Source organism: Tinamus guttatus, unplaced genomic scaffold (genome assembly GCF_059628265.1).
Source record: "Tinamus guttatus ecotype Peru unplaced genomic scaffold, ASM5962826v1 Tinamus_guttatus_pri_ptg000056l, whole genome shotgun sequence".
Lineage (NCBI taxonomy): Eukaryota > Metazoa > Chordata > Aves > Tinamiformes > Tinamidae > Tinamus > Tinamus guttatus.
This window is the reverse complement of record NW_028288590.1, coordinates 5,611,902-5,631,405: the sequence shown is the minus strand read 5'-3', so window position 1 is coordinate 5,631,405 and position 19,504 is coordinate 5,611,902. Positions and strand designations below refer to the sequence as shown.

General features: G+C 39.0%; 1 protein-coding gene across 1 annotated transcript in view; it reads left to right on the top strand.

The window, feature by feature from the left end:
* The first annotated feature begins 2,662 nt into the window (after nt 1-2,662).
* ARMC1 (armadillo repeat containing 1) overlaps nt 2,663-19,504 on the top strand; it is a 29,695-nt gene continuing 12,853 nt past the window's right edge. The window contains exons 1-3 of the mRNA XM_088540175.1: nt 2,663-2,684; nt 4,396-4,596; nt 9,529-9,620. Coding sequence (XP_088396301.1) covers nt 4,423-4,596; nt 9,529-9,620 — 266 coding nt within the window. The 5' untranslated portion in view covers nt 2,663-2,684; nt 4,396-4,422. The remainder of the gene's footprint in view (nt 2,685-4,395; nt 4,597-9,528; nt 9,621-19,504) is intronic.

The following is a 19,504-nucleotide window of genomic DNA, read 5'->3' as shown; positions in this document are numbered from 1 at the left end:
ACAACAGTCTTGCAAAGCCACTAGATAAGGATGACTAAAGCCATATAACTGCAAGAGATTGACACTTAGGAAGTTTAAGAGTCAGGAGATGGAAAAGTTACCGAGCATGGAAGTGTTCCCAGGCAGTACAGCTCAACCATCACAGTTTCCATCACAAGCACAGGTTTTAACAGCTTACAGTTCCTTAGGTAACAATAAGTAGGTAATAAGCTACTTCTGACGGAAACCTGGCAAACTACAGACACTTTTTTTTTTAAAGACAGTTTTAAGTTGTTATTTAGCCTCTACCTAAACTGTCATCTAAATGGAGATCTCAAAGGAGAACATGTCTAAAACTCTGATGCTTTTACCCAGCCTACTAGTTTCCCAGAATTATCCCCAGACAAACTCGACAGTCACTTCTCCCAGACTCTATTGCACTGCAGGTTGCTTCATAAATCTCAATTATTTCACAATGATTCTGCCTGCCAAGAACACAAAGGGGTCACTCCAGATGAAACTGCTGGACAGCAAGATTGAAAACAAACTTTTCTCTCATGCCAATTTCAGAAGTGGAAATTAACTATCTGTTATTTACTAGTCTGAAATAAAATCTCATTTCAAAAGTTGATGCTTGCTTTATTTATCATTTACACTAAATAAAAAATTAAGAAATTAATATCTCTGCATTTTTCAGTCTTGTGGTTCCCCCTTAAGTTCCTTGAACTCTCTTTTGCCCCCATTTTCCACAGCCACCTTTGCAGGTGTTATTCAATACTTTCATATCAGGTATCACTCCACAAAGCTGAGAGGTAATACCACTTATAAATTATAAAATGCTAATGAAATAATTATAAAGGCTCCAGAGGGTATACACAGAAAATATTCCAGTCGGTAAACATGAAATGGAAGCCTTAGCCAGGCTCTCAGGCAAGTGCTACATATGAAAGCTCATCTAATGACATTACATCCACAAGGAAGTACATTAACAAATTAATAAAGGCCAATAGAATATTACCAGAGCAGCAACAAACCAAGAAGACAGGAAGAAGCTTCTGCTCAAGAACTACACTTTTATAAAGACTATTACATTTACAAGCAACATGCCTGTTTGGCAGAGATCCCTCAGCACTACCCAGAAACCTGCTTTTTTGCTTGGAAGCCACAAATGATCAGGTGTCCTACTATTTTCAGGGACAGCTGTCCAGAAAGATAAACTAAAACAAATAAAAGCCAGGGAATGCTACAGAAAAAGCTAGGGCTGCAGCAAAGCTAGTTTCAATGTGAAACCAAAAGCAAGTATTAAAAATAACACATATTATCAATGCTAGTTTTTAAAGACTTTCTTAAAAGCATAATGTGGTCACACACACCAATAAGTGCAGAAACAAAACATTAACCAGATCTTGCCAGCTAATGATGGAGAGGAAAAAAATCCACATTGAGCAACAGTTTAACCAAAAGGCTTTGCTCATCAGAGATCACATCACCTATATACACACAGCACAACGTGTTTGTTTTTTAAACAAAAACATTTCTGAAAAGACATTTCAAACATTCTCTACTTCTCCCCAAAAATCTTGGCAGTGATTTCCCGTTTCTGCATGAAGCAACTGAATGCCCACTAGTGACCTCTATGAAAACATCAGTCTGATTCAGCAAGTTAGTGGGAAGGTTTAAGAGGCAACGTGGACAAACCCGGCTCCCTTTTCCCACCTACATGGAGCGCGCATGAGGGGCAGCTCCTTCTGACGGATTCAGTCTCCACCGCCCTCAGCCCCAAGGCAGCCGCACCCGGCGCGAGGGCAGCGCGTGGCGGCCGAGGCGGAGCTCGCTCGCTGCGGGGCGGAGGTCACCGCGCGGCGCCGGCGGCGCAGGGGCAGCGCCGGGCCGCGGCACCAGGCCCCGCCGCGAGTGCAGGGCCGCGCTCCACCGCTCCCGCGGCGCGGCCTCCTCAGAGCCCTCCTCAGAACCGCGCACAGCCCAAGCGCAGGGAAGGGCAAAGGCGACAACTGCGAAACCGCGAAACCGCCGAGGCCTCCGCGCGGCTCTGGCCTCCCCGTGTCACTCCCCTCCGGGACAGCGCCCGGACAGGGGCCGCGGGATCCGCCATAGCCTCACCCGCCGCACGACCGCCACCGCCGCCTCGCTCTCCCGGCCGCTTCTCCGCCCGCCCCCGCGGTCCCCGCGCCAGCCAATCAGCAGCCGCCCCGGCGCCGCCGCGGCCAATAGGCACCGCGCGCGCGCGCGGGAGGCGGGTCCTTGGCAGGCGGCTGTTCGGTGACCTACCCGGCAGCCCGCGGGCCCAGAGGGCAGTGGCGCTCCCGCGTCACGTGATGCCCCGCGCCCGGCCCGGCGCCGTCCCATTGGTCGCGGTGTTGGGCTCAGGGCGGTGACGCAAGCGCGGGAATCTCGGCGTGACGTCACCGCGGCCACACACGCGCCTTTCACAGCCCTTAACGGGAACGCGCGGCGCGGACTACACCTCCCGGCGTGCCGCGCGCGGCGCGGCAGCCAATCGCGCCGCGTCACCAGCAAAGCGCGCCGCGATTGGTCGAGAGTGCCGCCAGTGCGCGTGCTCAGCGACCGGCGGCTGTCGCGCTCGGAGCGGGTCCTGGCGGGCAGAGCGTGTGCGGGGCCGCCCGACGCCTCCGCCCGGGCCGCGCCGTGGGACATGGCGGCGTGAGGCGAGCGCCGAGGCCGCGGTACGGCCCGGTCCGGTCCGGTCCGGTCCGGTTCGGTCCAGCCCGGCCCCGCGGGGCGCGGCCCGGCCCCCCAAGCGGGCCCCGAGCGGCTGAAGGGCCCGCTTGGGGGACCCGGCCGCGCCGCGGCTCCCGGGCCCCGCGGGCTGTACGTAACCTCGAAACCTCCTTCAAGGGGTCTAACCTGATGAAAGGGAGGCGGGTGCGAGGGGACGCGGCGGGGAGAGGTTGGGTGAAACGGGGCTTCGTGTTTACCTTGGCAATAGGAAGTTGTGGTTGCTGGATGGGGCCGCAGCTGCCTGTTGAGTCTCTTAGAACTTGCTGTAATCAAGAAAAGTAACTCGGGGATGAATCATTAGCATCTACTTTTTGCGTTAGGGCTCTTGTGAAGAAAATACCAGAGGTGTGCAGAGTACCACCATTTTTTTTTCTATTAAAATATCAAACCTGTAGAGGTTTGCTCTTAAGAAAGTGTTAAAAACTTAACATTGATAATATGTATTATTTTTAAGACTTGCTTTTGGTTTCACATTTAAATTAGCTTAGTGCATCCCTAGCTGTTTCTATAGCATTCTCTGGCTTTCATCTGTTTTAGTTTATCTATAAATACAAACTACTAGTTTGTAGATGTCTATTTAATGTTTTTGGTGATTCTGATTAATCTCGTTGGGAAACCTTTCTTCAGTAGGAAAACAACACAATGTTTAAATAATGCTTTTTTATTAAAGAGAGGATTTTAAAAGAACAGTTTTCGATTAAAAAAAACTATTACAATTTTACATTGCAGAAAAAAAACAGGAGAGGGCAAACTAATGATATACCTTTATTCATACTTATGTACCTTTAAAAAATTTTACTTGCATCAGTTGATATGAACAATATTGGGATTCTAGTTTGCATAGTAGTTTCAGAGGCACAGTTGACCTTTTGAAGCAAAATAATTCTTTGCGCTGAGCTCTCACATCTTCCTGGTAGAGTAAATTTGTGCTCCTGTTACTTGTTAAGGTAGTAATTCCTCTTTAAAAAAGCTCTGGAATCTGATACTATCAAGATAATCTTGTCTGAAACTGATCCTGTTGCTTGGACTTTGGTTGGAGTCACTTCTTGTGAAGGCCCTACTAAGAAGTTATGAAAAAGGGTTAAGAGGGATTTTTTTTTTTTTTTAACATTTGAATGCATTACATTAATTGTTTGTTATTTAGTTCAGGAGTAGAACATAGTGCTTTCCATGCTTGATGCAACAATCTTTAGCTTGCTCTTCTGGTTCATTTTTTGGGTGAAATTAAAGTTGCTGCTAAAGGTCTTATGAAAATATATATTGTGATTTTTGCCCATATTTATGCAAAACAGCATTTTTAGGCTTACAAGTTGCCTAGGTATGAGAAAAATGTTTCCCGGGAATCTTTGTCAGCAGTGTTTACAAATATATATATTTATACATAGTCCCATAAAGGGTGTAGGATCTAAACGGTATAAAGTTATGTAGATTCTAAAGGATCTAAAACTTTATAGAGGAAACAAGTCAAAATATTAGTAGTCAAACCTATGTGGTCTCTGGATAGGAAGCTTAGATTTCCAGGTTTATTTTTTCTAATATCCACATCCTTGTGAATTTTGTGTGTTTTTATACCTATGACAAATCAGTGCATCTGTATTTCTGATCTGACTTGCTGTCAAATATTGCAGTGTCAGTAACACAGACTCTTTTCAGCAGGTATTTTGTGCGCGCGGTGCAGCCAAAATGAATTCCACGATGAGCGAGGAGCCCGACGCCCTCTCCGTCGTTAACCAGCTGCGTGACCTGGCAGCCGACCCGCTGAATAGACGGGCCATCGTCCAGGATCAGGGGTGCCTGCCCGGGCTCATTCTGTTCTTGGACCATCCTAACCCTCCGGTTGTCCATTCAGCTTTACTAGTGAGTACTCTGGAAGTAAATTTTATATCTCTGTTCGGTGCTTTCTTACTATTGCCTTTAAGCAGGTAAAGCTTAAAACATTATTCTGTGTTAAGTTGATATTCTCTATTCAGTTTTTTTTTTTTAAACATACATTTCATAAACATTTGGAACACTATTCCTGGAGACTTCTTCGCTATTTAAAGAGATTAAGCCACTTTTGAATCAATTACTTAATAGATTATTATCTATTACTTTATTTTTATAGAGCCATTTCATTTTTTACTTGAAGGCAGTCAAGCCCTCTTAAATGGTTTTCTTAAAATCACAGCTATGGAGCTTGACCAATATATGCAGTCACATGACTTTCATATGCTGAAAACATCATGAAATTGTAGCGTACTCTATGTTAGAAGGAGCCTCCAGAGGTCTGGTCTGATCTCCTGCTCTGAGCAGGTCATACCAGGTCAGGACTGTGTCCAGTGGAGTCCTGAGCACCTTGCAGGCCCGAAATTCCATTATCTCTCTGGACAACCTGTTCCAAGTATCTCTTGTTTAGAAATAGGGCAAGTAAAAATTTTTTCAGTAAAATTTTAATTTCATTCTCCCAGTAAGATTTCAAGTTATTACATTTATTTACTTGATGTTCTTTTTTTTCACTTTTATGCCAGTATTAATTTCTCAACAATGTGAAGCTAAAGCAATAGCAAGGATTTTGTCTCTCAAAACCACTTTACATTATTCTTTATACATGCAAGCCTCATCAGAATGATAATTCTTTATTTTTTCTTTTGTTTTACTTTCACAGTAACGATATTGGTGCATGGTTTTGCCCCAGTTTCTCTCATACTCTTCTTGGTTCAGGGAAAGAGATCTCATAATCCAGGATACCTGTTCCTTCTAAATGATTGTTAGCCATTCTGTAATATTTTACTGGAGTCCAGTGTTCTGATGTAATGTAATTGGCTTTATTGTTGCTGAAAGAGTTTTGAGCAGAGGTCTTCGGAATGCGTCACATTCCCTTCTTTTCCAGTGCAGCTTCCTTAGACTGTGCTATTAAAGGGGGTCTTGTCTGGTCATCATCATCTTTTTGTGAGCCTCTCTGCCTCCCTGAGAGTAGATTGTTCAGTGGTCATGTTATAAAAATTAAACCCATATGAAAATGACCAACTTGTTTGGATAAGTGAGGACAAATCCAGTTTGAGATTGAACGGTTCTGGAATTTATGTAAGGTGGCAGGGTTCAGAACATCTGTTTAGGAAAGAATGGGAGGCAGATTCGTGTTACTCCTTTTAGTGACAACTTGTGTTTAGACCAGATTAAGAATCAGGATTTGGAATAGTCCTTGCTGCATCCCAGATCCCAACTCCAGTCGGAAGTGCATCAATTTACCCTGAAAATACATTTGTTTGTCTTGTACTCAGGCTTGTCTTCATGTGTTTTTGAGCCTCTTAGGTTCTGTGTGTGTGTTTGTTTGTTTGTTTTAATATGCTTGTTAACAGCTGGCTGCTTTTGGTATTTTCTATTCTTATAGGTGCATTTTGATTGTTTTGCTCTGGTTTTGTGGCATTTTTCTTTTGTTTTCTTGTAGAGATTCTGTTGTCCAAAAAGGTGCTCCCACCTGAATGGGAATCATTAAAGTGGAATGAGCTTCCACTGAGAACTTGTTACCCGATAATGGGATGTAAAGCACTATCTTTAATTATTTGCTTTAGCATTCTGTGCTGTACCATTATTTACTGTAGCATTCTGTGATTCCTGTAGCTGAATTTCTAAATTATCTGTGATTAGGTCATCCTAAGTCTCTGCTTAACTCTTCTTATTTGCTGTAGGATTCTTCAGGGATGTTGTCTTCCTCCCCACATACAGGTTCTAGTCCTTTCCTGTATCTGATCAAAAAGTGGCATATTTGCTTCTCCAGTTTTGATTTTCTGCATCCTTTGTGATAGACTCAAGATGTTAAAAGGCTTTAAATATTTTAAATGGATAAATCAGAAGTAAACCAGACAAGTGTTTCTTAAAGGTAGGCAAAGATTTTCAAAAGTAAGACCCTAAAATTAGGAAACTACTTGAACGTTTCAGTTATAAGACATTAAAGATGTCATTTGTCATGAAGATTCACAACAGTATATTTATATTTGAGTGTGGAGATGCTCCTGTAAGTTAAGGGGGTCAAATATGATTATTCTTGTGAACTTAAAACTAAAGTAGATATGTATATGGTTAAACAGAAGGTGAGCCAGACACTGCAGGTAGTGATCTTTTTTTATGTCTTCACTAGACTTCAGTTCACAACTGTAAATGATCTTGACTTTTTCAGAAGTTCAGACTAAATTTCCTAAATCTGTCCTGAGGGGACCTTTTGAAGGTCTTATCAAGACTGCTCAGCAGTCTTGAAAAGTCAGGTCGTTTACATTGTTCTGAAAACCTTGTCCTTGGTCCTATTTTTGTGAAAACCACATATGTATGTAAAGGATTTATAAACCACAGGTGGAAAAAAAAATACATCCTCTTTGTCATTCAGGATGCTGTTCAGAGTGGTGTGGGTTTTTTTTGTTGTTTGTTTGTTTTTTGCTTTAAATTTGTTCAAAAATTGCATTGTTATTAAATTGCAAGGCTAGAGACTAACAGAAATAAGACAAGTGTCTTTGCTCATTGAGAAAGTTCTCTCAATGTGGAAGGAACTAGTTCAACGCTCTTAATAATTCTGGAGTGCAAGCAGATATGTTATATAAAAAAATAAGTACATACAAGATGTCATAAACTGAAAGGATTGATACCAATCCTCATCAGGGAATAGCAATACTCATAACTGGAGTTAGTGTCATTAAGTCAGACAGTAACCAGATTTTCTCAAAGGGCAGGGAAATGCTTTTGAATTTCACCTAAAAAGTGCTTGAGATGATTTAGAAAGAAAAAAGAGGTTACTATTTCTGTGTCTTCGAAGGAATTAAGGGACACGTCCTTCTTAAAGGAGGCAGTGAACACTGTGTATATCCTGGCATTTTTTAGGAGTTGAGTGCACTTCTAAGCCCTATTACCACAAAAGCTATTGCATAAACATTGAATTTGTGTACTGTAGTTTTTGTGCCTGCATGATTGAAGTATAATGCCAAATACACATTTGGATGTTCCTTCTAAGAAAAGGCGAAAATTTTGAAAATTTGTGTGTCTGCACTGAGAATAAAGAGATATCTCATGAAAAGAAATTTTATCTGGAAGAGCATTATGCTAGGAGGATCACTTGAATTTTGCATTTGGGCTTGATGATCTTCCAGCCATAATGATTCTATGATTCTAATACACAGTTGCTGACTGGGGTCAGCAGTGCAAAGTTCTGCAGAAAAGTCTGCTTTGAAAGACAAATAAACAGAGGACAAACAGGTTGTCAAGTAAGTGCAGCACTAATCCAAACTCCTAGCATTGTGTTACTTGAGAGATTAAAATGTTAGATGTAAAGTGCTTCTGAATATATACTTCTTTTGCCATCCTAGTCACGACCAGGCTGTCATGGCTTTTTCTGTTGCGTGGTGTTTCCTAGGTAATTAAAATAAATTTTAATTGGAATTTGCTTTTGCATCTGAAGTTTAGAAATTATGAAGAATGAGGTATATACTTCACTTTGCAACTTTTTGAGGAAAAACCTGGAAAAAAGCCATGTGGGAAAGTGCATTTAAAATGTTTCAGCTTCAGCTTTTTTTTTTTTAATTTTATTTATTTTTATTTTTTTTATTATTAATCTTTCTACCATCCTACTGCCTTGATCTATTTTTTTTTTAAATAATCCAGGAGTTTCTGATTTCAGGAGGTACTGAGCTGGTCCTATTCATTATCAGATGTGGATTTTCTTTCCCTCTGGACTCTGTTCCATGATAGAGTATACTTGGAATATTCTGTGCAATGCTTTTTTAAACTTTCCTTAAAAACCCGCAGAATATCATTATCGCAATTACAAGAGATGGGAAAGACAATTTTTATTTGAAATATGTATTTAGTCCAGACACTCTTCTTTTAGTGGTGTCCATGCTTTTCCTAATAGTGAGGAGTGTCCTAATGCCAGATAATGAGTTATTTTCTTTTTTTTCTTTCTTTTTTTTTGAACAAAGTCTTAAGTATGTAACTTTCAGCTTATATTCTTTCACTTGAATTTAGTGATGATGAATAATACAAGTAGTGTGGGTATTTTAAACTTTGTAAACTCATTTCACTTTGAATCATTCTAATATTTCAGTTAGTCTTTAATAGTTCCAGTAATCCTCTGCTTCTGTGGACAGTGTTAATTTGTGTGTGTGTTTCTGGTCCTGGAAGAGTCCATCGAATTGATAGAACTTATGCTAGAAGCATAGTGTATAAAGAATTATTTTAGGTCACAGAAATGCTGGTTGGAGGGGACTTTGGTCATTTCGTCCAACTGCCTGCTGAAAGTGGGGCATTTGCCAAAACTAGATCAAGTCAGCAGTGCCTTAGTAAGCTTTGAAAACTTTAGAGATTCTGCAATAATGAAGCTATCAGGATTGCAGAATCTTGTTCAGTCATCCACTCTAGTGCTTCACTACCCTCATAACAGAAAAAGTTATTTCCTAATGTCTGCCCTGAACTTCCCAAGCTGCAATTTGTGGCTCTTCATCCTTGTTACATTTTCTCTTGCTTTTTAGGAAAACTTGGCTTTGTCACCTTTGTAAGGGCTCTTCAAGTAGCTGTAGGCAGCTGTTAGATCGTTCCTTACCCTCCTTTAATCTGTTTAAACAAACTCAGTCTCTCAACTTTGTCTCATGTATTAGATATCATAAACTTTTGGTGTGTTTATGAAAATACGTTTACCTTTAATGTTTGCAATAGATAATAATTTTAAGCTCTTTTACAAGAACTGATGTGAAAGTCTTTCAGGTATGTGCTAACGTGACTCTTAGCAGACTGCAAATGCTATTTAATTGCTGTGCTTGCTTTTTTTAGGCTCTCCGCTACTTGGCAGAGTGCCGTGCCAACAGAGAAAAGATGAAAAGTGAACTGGGTATGATGCTCAGCTTACAGAATGTAATACAAAAGTAAGTTTATGGTGATGGCATTCCTTTCTTCGCAAAGTTATGTGGCTGTAAGGAATTAATAGCCTCATTTTATACAATAGAGTAATTAAACCTAAGCATGTAACAGATGTTTAATTTTTGAAGGGGCTTGCCTAGCAGCAGAAATGTATTGCCCTTGCTACACTTTTCCCTTTATCTTCTGTTATTTTCCTCGATTGCATCAGTGTGCCTTCCACTAAATGGAATTGGTCAGTCTGTCACCTTCGGTCTATTCTTTGTATCCCTCAATTCAAGAGAATTTTTCATGTAACATAGTGTTTGTTCATGCATACAGCTTTAGTTCTGTGTTGTTTTGTTTTGAAGCATGCCTTGCATGTGGAGCAGGAGTTAGTGAGATTGGTAGGGTCTGATTTCTGTGTTTGTAAAATGTGATACTGCTTTTTGTTGTACAGTTTCATGAACTTTTGAGTCTTGTGTGGATATCTGCATACTAGAGAGGATACATATGTGTACTTACTAGTGAAAAGTTCCCTTTACCTATGATGAAGTAAAATGAATTATCATTAGCAAAATATCTTTCAGCATCACTCTGTCATGAATTTGCTGTTAGGTTGTCAGAAAGAAGGAAAATCTTTTCCACACTTTGATAACACACTAAGTGGACTTTTCAGATGTAAAGGATGTACCATAAGGAAGAAGTTACTGCTGCAATGAAATGCATCTCAGAAAAATGTTCAGAACAATTATTAAAAAAAATAGCAGAAGTAAAATCCTATATTAAAGGTCAAAATTTAAGAGCTTCAGTTCTGCTGATATAAAGGTTTGAACATAGAGGTCACATCTTCCTGGTCTCCTTACAAATCCTACATGATAAAGAAATTAAAAGCCTGCTTACGTGCCTCATTAGGTCCACTAGAACTAATATGGTTCTGTCCTGGCATGAAATTTAGCTATATGCCTAAATATCATTTTGTTATCTGTCAGTTATTCTAAACTCAGGAATTTAGAAAACATATTTTAGATCAGAAGGTAAGTTAATTGCCTAATATTTGTAAGTAAATGGTTCTGTCAGACTTCATGTAATTTTTTTTTAAATGGCAATGTATGTTTGAATTTTAATAGATTGTATGAGAGTAATGGAATTAAGCCTTAGAGTATTTGGCCTCCTTCTTTAGTAGGAATGATAGTTCATCTGCGGTTCAAGAGGGTATGTGAAATGAGGTGTCAAAATGTTTTCAAGAAACTGTAGCTTTCCAAATTATGAGCTGTATTTGTACCACTCTGAACATTTGGGTGAGAATCTGAAATAATGATACTTAACCTAAAAACAATCTGGCTAAAAGCAGTTTAAAGCCCAAATATCTAATCTGGAAGTAAGATGAATTATGCACAAGCATAGCTGAAATATACCTAAGTTGTTGCTTACTACTTTAAAAGTAAAAATAATGTTTAGGTAACATCAGAAGCATTTGCTTCAAAAAAGGTTGCTTTTAGTGTAGATTATGTGCACTAAGTGTTTGTAAGAATGGATAAATACTGTGCTATCCAGAAGAATGTTTTGGATGGGGAATGCTATGTTCATTATCAGCCTCTCTAATTTTACAAATATTACTCAAGAATCGGTCGTAATTGGAACTTTGTTTAATGAAATTTTATCAAAGGTTCTTGGGTAAGCACCATCTTTTCCATGCTTGAATTTTAAGGCTGTGGAGCTCAGAAACTTGCAGAAAATAAGATAGGTCAGTAGAAATGTGTGGGTTTTTTTCGTTGTTGTTTGTTTTGTTTTGTTTAGCTCTTTTAGAAGATTATAAGCATGCACTTTATTTTTGGTGCATTTGGGAAACGTGGTAACATGGAAACCTAAATACAGAGCATGTTCAAAGACAAGACTGTCATGTGTTTGTCAGGATTTTAGTCTTTAATGTTGATAGAAAATGATGAAGCTAAGTTTTGTATTGCCTGGAGAAACATGGTAGAAAAGTGCTGAGAAGATGTATAAAATAGCTTTTTTGGTCAAAAAGTGCTGTTTTCTTTGGAGAGAGTCTGCAGAAGAAAAAGGAAGGCCATGCATCTTCTGCAGTTTGCTGTGCAGAATGAGACTCTACCTTTTAATGTGATTTGAGTTTTTCAGAAAGAGTAGTAGTCCCTTTATCTGAAACTGAACAATAAATAATAAATGCAAAGGTAATTTCTTTGGTGTCCATGATTTCATTCTGGTTCTACTGCACTTCCCAGTAGCAGCATATCTAGCTGTTCTATCTGATCTGATGCCTACTGAGGATTTCCATAATTTAATTCAAATTTCAGAAGAAAATGTTGTGATGTGTTGTAAAAATATGAACATTCATCAATTGAGATGTGAACTGAGTATTCTACTTTCCTGTTTAATAATACATGGTTCTTTTTCATGAGACTGAACCCAGCATGGGAATTGTAGTCATTGACATTTTACTCCTGACACGTTAATCATGCCCCTGGTCTGAATCTTGCTGTCAAGGATTCTGTAACTTAGGATTTGCTTTCATTGGTTCCACTCTTCCTTCTCCTGTTCGGTACTGAAGTTTAGCAGACTGGATGGTGTCACTGATACAACAATGTCATGCCTTTAAGCAGTGAAATGAAATTCATATGTATAAAGGTTGGTCACAAACTGGATAGTTGTCATACAGTTGGTGTCCAGCAGCACGGAACAAATACATATTGTGCTTATGGAGTCAAGTGTTTGTTTAGAATTCCAGTTCTCTTCTGTTTTCAGTTGTGCTCCTCATGAAATTTGAGGGATTTTCTTGTCATCTTGAGTGGCTTATATTAAGTCTTAAAATTTGTATTAGAAATCCCAAATTCATAGGAGATAAATTTTTGATGGAACCTTAAGGATCCTATGATTTTTATGACCTAACTAATCCCAAAAACTTTTAAATCATTCATGTCATCAGCTGGAGAAGAATTGGAGCAGGCTCACTAGTTATGCTTGATTTCTTGTAGTAGCTTGAGGGAGCCTCAGACACGATCCTAGAACATTGTTTGTGCATTGATACAGTCAATGAAAGGAAAATCAAGCCCTGGTTTAAAAGAACGTATTCTCTAAGTAAGTGCTTATCGTAATGGTAAGGAAGTACTGCTCCTGTCCGAAGACCTCAAACAAAGAGGTTTAAAATTAACTGCTACCTGATAATCGGATAATAAAAAGTAAATTCTACCATCTGTATCCTGTCACACAAAATGGGTAGGAAATACTGGGTATGAGAAATCCAAATTTTGTTATCTTTAATTTTTCTTGTTAGTCCTTTCAGTCTCATTTCATAAATTATCAGCTCCTTCATATTCTCTGTTCATCCTCTTGACATTTGTTTGTCGTAAGTATTATAGTTCAATTATGAAAATCATTTGGTGGTTTAAAATGATTGTTCGGTTGACAGCCTCCTTTGATGCTGCTTTGCACTGAGGAACCAGGGACAAACTTTAGGTTGACCGTGACTGAAGTTTTCAGCAGGTGTAAGTGCTAGTATTTTGCAGAAGAGTAATAAATTTCAGATTTAGAAGGGGGAGCTTAGCAGTGTTAGAGAAGAAGTATGAAGTGACGCCTCTGAGAGGTACAGTATGGGAACGTAAAGATGTCTTTTGAGGTGCTGGAGGGAGTTTCAGTCCAGGTTCAATTCAGAATATGTAAGACTCCCTAAGATACTTCATATGAAAGATATCATTCACTTCTGCATTTCATAGGACATCTGAGGAACTGTTTGGGTTTCATGGAATACTTAGATTTTTTTTTTTTTTTACCTTCTGTGCAGAATCTTTCTGTGGCATAGAAGATTTCTGATAGCTCATCCACTTCTGTTTATTATTTTCAAGTGAGGCTCGATGCATCTTTCTTTTCAGTGTGATAAGCTAGGAATAATAAACAAGTTGGAGTGAAAGCAGCCCTTTAAATTCTGTAGCTGCAGGTTCCCAGATTTTCCCTCTGTCTTGCTTCCTTTGGTGTGTCCCAGCAGGTGAGGCTGGGTAAGCCCTGGCTCCTAAACCTATGGGATGTTATTTTAAAGATATTATAACTGTTAAATGAAGCTTAGAATTAATATGCAAACTTAAATGCTGATACTATTACTATCTCGGTACCTAAAAACATGATTGCTATCACAAGCATGTTTCTACTGCTGCCTTGCCAGGGATTGAGCATGCGTGTTTGTGTAAATAGATTAAAAAGGAGAGGAGAAATTGAGGCCCAGTGTAGACACAATGTTTCAGTGTATTCTAGCCGTCATTTACTGTTTAAAAACTGATTTAGTTGCTGGCTTTATGAGTTGTGTGGAGTACTTAATGTGCCCGTATGGACTTTATAAAAGGTTATTAGCAGTTTCTAGAATTAAAATTAATTAGGATTTATAGCCTACAAGGAAATGCACTAATTTGTGTTCAGAGTGAAAGGGACTCTTTGTGGGCAGGAAAGGTCAAAGTTCATATTTTTTTGTAATCTTTATGAGCATCATAATGATACTCTTTAAATATAACTAACATGCATTAAAAAAACTGAGGAATCAATATCCTAAATGGCTCTTATTATGGAACAGCAAATTACTGAGAGTAAAATATCAATTACTTAGCTAAAAGAGCTTTTCAAGATAGTCTTCCCTTGCCAGGGTGTCAGATTTAACAAGCTGAACTAAATCCAGTGCATTAATCAGCTCTTCCAATTTATTACTTGCCTAAGAAGATTAGGGCAATTAATGTGTTTAATTAGAGTCCCTTGCAGATCTGGTAAAATACATGCAGTCTGTAATTGCTGACTTCTTACTCGATTTTAATTTTGGGTAGTCTTAATTACTTTATAGTTTTTGAAAATCTAATTATTTGTTGAAACTGGCAAAGTTTAACTTTATGATGTTGGAAAAACATCAAGGTACCTCAGGTAGTATTTGCAGAAAATAAAGTAGCAGGGAAGAAGTATCACAATAGCTTTTACTTTTTTTCTTTTTTGCGGTGTGCCATACTCATAACCCTCCATGGGAAAGGAAGGGCAGCTGGGGCAAGATGGCAAAAGACCGTATATTATTTACCAAGAAAGCAAATGGAATATTTGAAGGGAAACAGGATCATGGAAGAGTTGTTGCAATATTATAAATAGCTGCAAGATAATACTTTGTGTGAGTATTATGGGCAAAATATTCTGTAAACTGTTCACATTTACTTTATACATATGTGCTGTTCATTGGAGTACCTCAATTTTCATGTGAAGAGAGAGTAGTTTTTTTATAAATGCTCAAGATTCTATTGTGTTCTGTGCTGTTAATTTATAATTTTTGTAATCTTTGGTATGTGCTTTTTAGTATTAGAATTAAGAAATGGCGGAAGTTCAGTAATGGAGGGGGCTGATTTTGTTCTGTGATATGTTTTGGATTCTGAAGTGCTTCTAAATCTGTAAAAAGAAGAGTTTGTTTGTTTTTCTTGGAAAGCATGGGTATCCTTCTCCTAAATACTCTGGTGAACAGGAGACTAAAATGTAGGTTGTTGGTTTGTGTTTTTTAGGCACCCAGTGTTACGTGTTTGAACCCGCCAAATGAGCCTGCCGCCCTTTGGAGGCGGGGGGCCCGCACAGGTCTGTGCATTACATGTGCAGGCTGGGGAGGAAGGCAAAGAGGAGGATAGGCTCAATGACATGGGCTATCTAGATCACTGAGGCATCTATATGATAAATTCTTTCTTGTCCTCTTTGCTTGACAAAGTTCAGATTTCTGCACAGTTGAGCAATTGTCCTGAAAAATGTTCCTTTTCTTTACTTTTTTTAAATCACTGTGGTGTATTTAGCACACGAAGGTTGTAGGAAGTCATGAGAAGTCCTGATGTCATGACAGAGATGTGGGCAGAGAGACAAATGGCAACAATAAATAAAATACACAAAACATCAGGTGACCAAGTGATGTAAAAGTCTATCTGTACAGTGTTGGTGGTAACTGGCAATTTAGTTATTACCCGGTAGACTTGACAGAGAAATCTTAATGAGTTTCATGAGACTTTTTACAAAATAAAATGTAGAAGTCTAGAAAGTTGAAGTTCAGTTTTGAGTGATCCAAGACAGTTGCGCACTTGTTGGGCTGGAGATGTTGTTAATTTAGTAGTCTAAATGTTGAAATGTTACTGTGGATTTATGTTTTGCAGGAATTAATGCAATTTATCAGTCATTTAATTAAATAATCAGCGATAGTCACTTTGCTTTCAGCATTTTCTTTCTTTCATTTGGAAAATCTCTCTACTTGGGTATTACAAAATTGTTGTTTATCCTTGTACAGAATTTGTTTTTGCAGGGAATTCTGTCTCTTTTGTGTTTGTATTATTGTTTTACATTCTGTCACATATTTATTTTCTGTAATTTCTATTATGATGGTTTTGGACTGCAATCAGTGATCCAGTTTGCTTTCAGTTCTGCTCTCCAAACTGCTACTTTTACCTTAAAATGTTGTATTTGGTACCTGGCGTTGGTGTCGGAGGTGCTGCTTGTGGTGCTTTTTCATCCTTGGGTATCGGCCTCCATTTAGTGCCGGCAGCGCAGAGGCTGCTGACGCTGTTGGTACCTAGTACAAATACGTCTGTGCTCCCCAACAGAATGATGGGCTGTTTTGTTACCAGTTTCTGTGAAGCAGTTGTAGTTAATGCTCAACCTTCTTGTTGTATCTGTAATGGTCACTGTATATTAAGAGTTTCTCTTTTGTCCCTTTGATAGACAATTTGGAATTCAGTAAATACAAACAAAATGAAATATTTCTGACTGACAAATTGGGAAGTGACAAAGAATATGAGGATGAATTCAGCTGTCTTTAGCAATCATTTACATAACATAAGACTGTAAGTCTGACTATAAACCTTTAAAAATCATGGCCTCTTGCTGGCTTATGATGACTGGCTTAATATATGATATAAAGCACTGCTAGTTTCATGCCCTGTTACCTAGCCACAGAGGTGTCTAACTTTTACAATGGTGATTAATGTACAGTATCCGAAAAGCCATATGTTACCAAATTGTAGGCTCCTAAGCTTGGAAAGGAATGTTCAGTACCAGGCACTGAGTAAATGGACATTAATCTGGTGTGGGCTTTTTGGCAGAAAAGGCAGCAATCATTGTAATTGCTTTGAGTGCTTGGCCATTGTGTTTAAATATGAAGAAATCAGTTGGGAAGTTGGAAAATGAACTAGGAGCATTTCCATGAAAGCAAGAAACGTTGTGAAGCAGTTCTTGCAGAATGAAAAAAAGTGAATTTTGGAACACAGTAGAAAACACATGAAGTATATAATAAAAATACGTATTTGGAAGCCTGTGTTTTCAGTGTGTTTGCCCCTTTCTTCTTGGTCCAGTCTTTATTTCCAAATTTATTTTATCTGCATATTTTAAAAGTCTAAGTGTGAACATAATTTTGTAAATTGTTTTTTAATTGCTGTTTTTCTGCAGGCCTTTTAACTGGTTATAAAGAAATGAAGTGATATGCAGACAGAGTGGCCCTATAATTCTGATACCTTAAGGTGAACATAATATATAATCCAAATTGGCATTTATAGAATTGCTGACTGTATGGTGAGGGGAAGAAAAAAAAACTACTATCATGCTGAGCTTAGTGCATCAAAACCCAGGTGAGAAGGCCTGCTGGAAGCGGCCCTTTGCTTCTGTACGACCTCACTTGCCTTTTTGTGGTGGGCCTCTGCACTGAGATGGGAGGGAGAAGATTTTATGTGGATTGGCAGAAGAGTCGGGGATAGTAATGGGAACACAGGGTGCCTTTAACACTCAATAAACCTTGCAGTCAGCTGATGTCGAAAGCGCTTCAGAAATACAATGACCTTCCCTGGTTACTATTCAGTTTACAGGAAGAAATGCTGAGGTTGACGCTTCCCAGATACGCTACCTCCTTCTGACATCTTGCTAAAATAGAGGACAAAGAAAGCTCAGGATGCTTTTAAAAAAGAAGAAGAAATTATATTCTGAATTATTTTATAGCTGTGAAGGGTGCAGCTGGACAGGATTGTAGGCTGGAGTCCTTTACCTATGAGAAGGGAGCATCTAGACCCTTAGCACTGAGGTGTTTCTTAGCCTTCCTTGCCAGTATCCAGCCCGCGTTTAGCTTGCAGTGAGTGTGTCCACAGGTGACATCCTTCTACCTCTTTTGACCTTGTTGAGCATGCCAAAAAGGTTGCAGATTTTTATTCAACTGTGAATGCCCATGTTACCCTTTTGCCAAATGCTGTTCAAGCAAGGAACATAGTGAAGTACTGCCGTGATTAGAATTTGCCTAGTCTGCTGTGGCCGTTGCAGGTAATAAGTAGGGTGAAGGGAAATACTTAGAAAAAATATTTTATGAAGCATTCTTCATAAGCAGTTTCTGAATGGAACTGTTACCCCATAAGAAGATGAATTTTCTTCTAGAAGTTACCCTGAATTAATTTTTTTTTCTTTTTTTTTTTTTTGTGCAGGGAAGTTTCTGTACATGGTTGTTCTCCACTGCCTGTTACAGAACAGCCTATTCTGCAGGGCCTCTGTCAAGTTTTCAGTGTTGGAAGCACTGTGTAGTAGCTTGGAACAAATTAAAATGGTTAACCTGTTCTGTAATGTGTAGCACTTAATTATCAAGTACACATCACTATTAAAACATTTTTCTTTAAGCATTGGCATGTGCTGCAGCCCATTTTGTATGAGTGGCTAGCAGTGAAGCTGCTAATTCTGGCCTAGTTTAAAAAAAAAAAATCACCAGCAAGTAGTTCAAGAGTATAAAAACAAGCTGTCTAAATATTGTTGCTTTCAAACCTGTCTGCTTCAAATCTTTGCCGCATGAATCAATATTATCAATACCAGCAAAATGCATCAATTATTAAACTTCCATACAGGTAAGCCTGTGTAGATTAAATCTGCATCTTTTGTTCTACTGCAGGTTGGTTTCGTAGCTTACTTCTAAGTGTTCACACTGCTGGAAGTAGGTTACGTTAGGGAAACTTTCTCTGTAAGCTTGCAAATTGCTTTTCATTCCCTCTACCAGCTTTTAGGAAAATAAACAGTTGAAGATTGCTATTCAAAAATGAAATAACCTGTTTCCTTGAAGACATGCAGGGTTTTCTCTGATGATAGTGATAAATTATCATCCTATCGTATGATGTGATATAATTAGTAGTATTATAATGATGATAATACAGGCAGTGGTACAGAGTTTCCCTAAAGATTTTAGGAAAAAACGAATGTACAGACCCCAATTCAAGTCTGCTTGCTACTGCTTTGTAGCTAGGAACAACTGGGCTTGTGGTTCCAGTATTTGGTATCTCCCCCTGCAAAGGACTGAAGGGAGTTATTACCCTTCTGATTATTTTCAACCCCAATGAGATTTGTTGAAGCTAAATAATGATCATGGTTTCTGCCACATAAGTACATTAAGTGGTTACTGTTCATTAGCAGGAAAGATGTTGGAACTAGCTACTGTGAAGTTCAGCGTGGAGTTTGTCGGCTAGGCAGACTCTTGTCTAGCAAATGCTGCTGAAACCTCCAAGTTTAGTTGAGTAACAGGGCTTGGTGACGTGACGTGTGTGTTTTTCTTTTATTTATTTTTTTTTTCCCTCTTCCCGTCATATAGAGAATATGTCCATATGGTAGATACCAAGCTGTGGAGGATCAAAAGTTGATGTTCCATTTAGCATATAAATAGCAAGAGTTAAGCAAAATTGGATGAATAGCTGTGATAAGCATATGGCACATGTTCAAATCTGTTAACCCAGTCTTGGGAGTTTGTGCCTTCCTAGCAATCACAGGACAATAGAATGAATCAGTGAAGTGCACCCAGCACTGGATAAGCAATTTGCTTCCTTAAATATTTAAGATGCTATCCTAAGCACTAACTTTGTAGAAGTTAATGGAGTTGTCCTGTGATTTTACTTAGCTT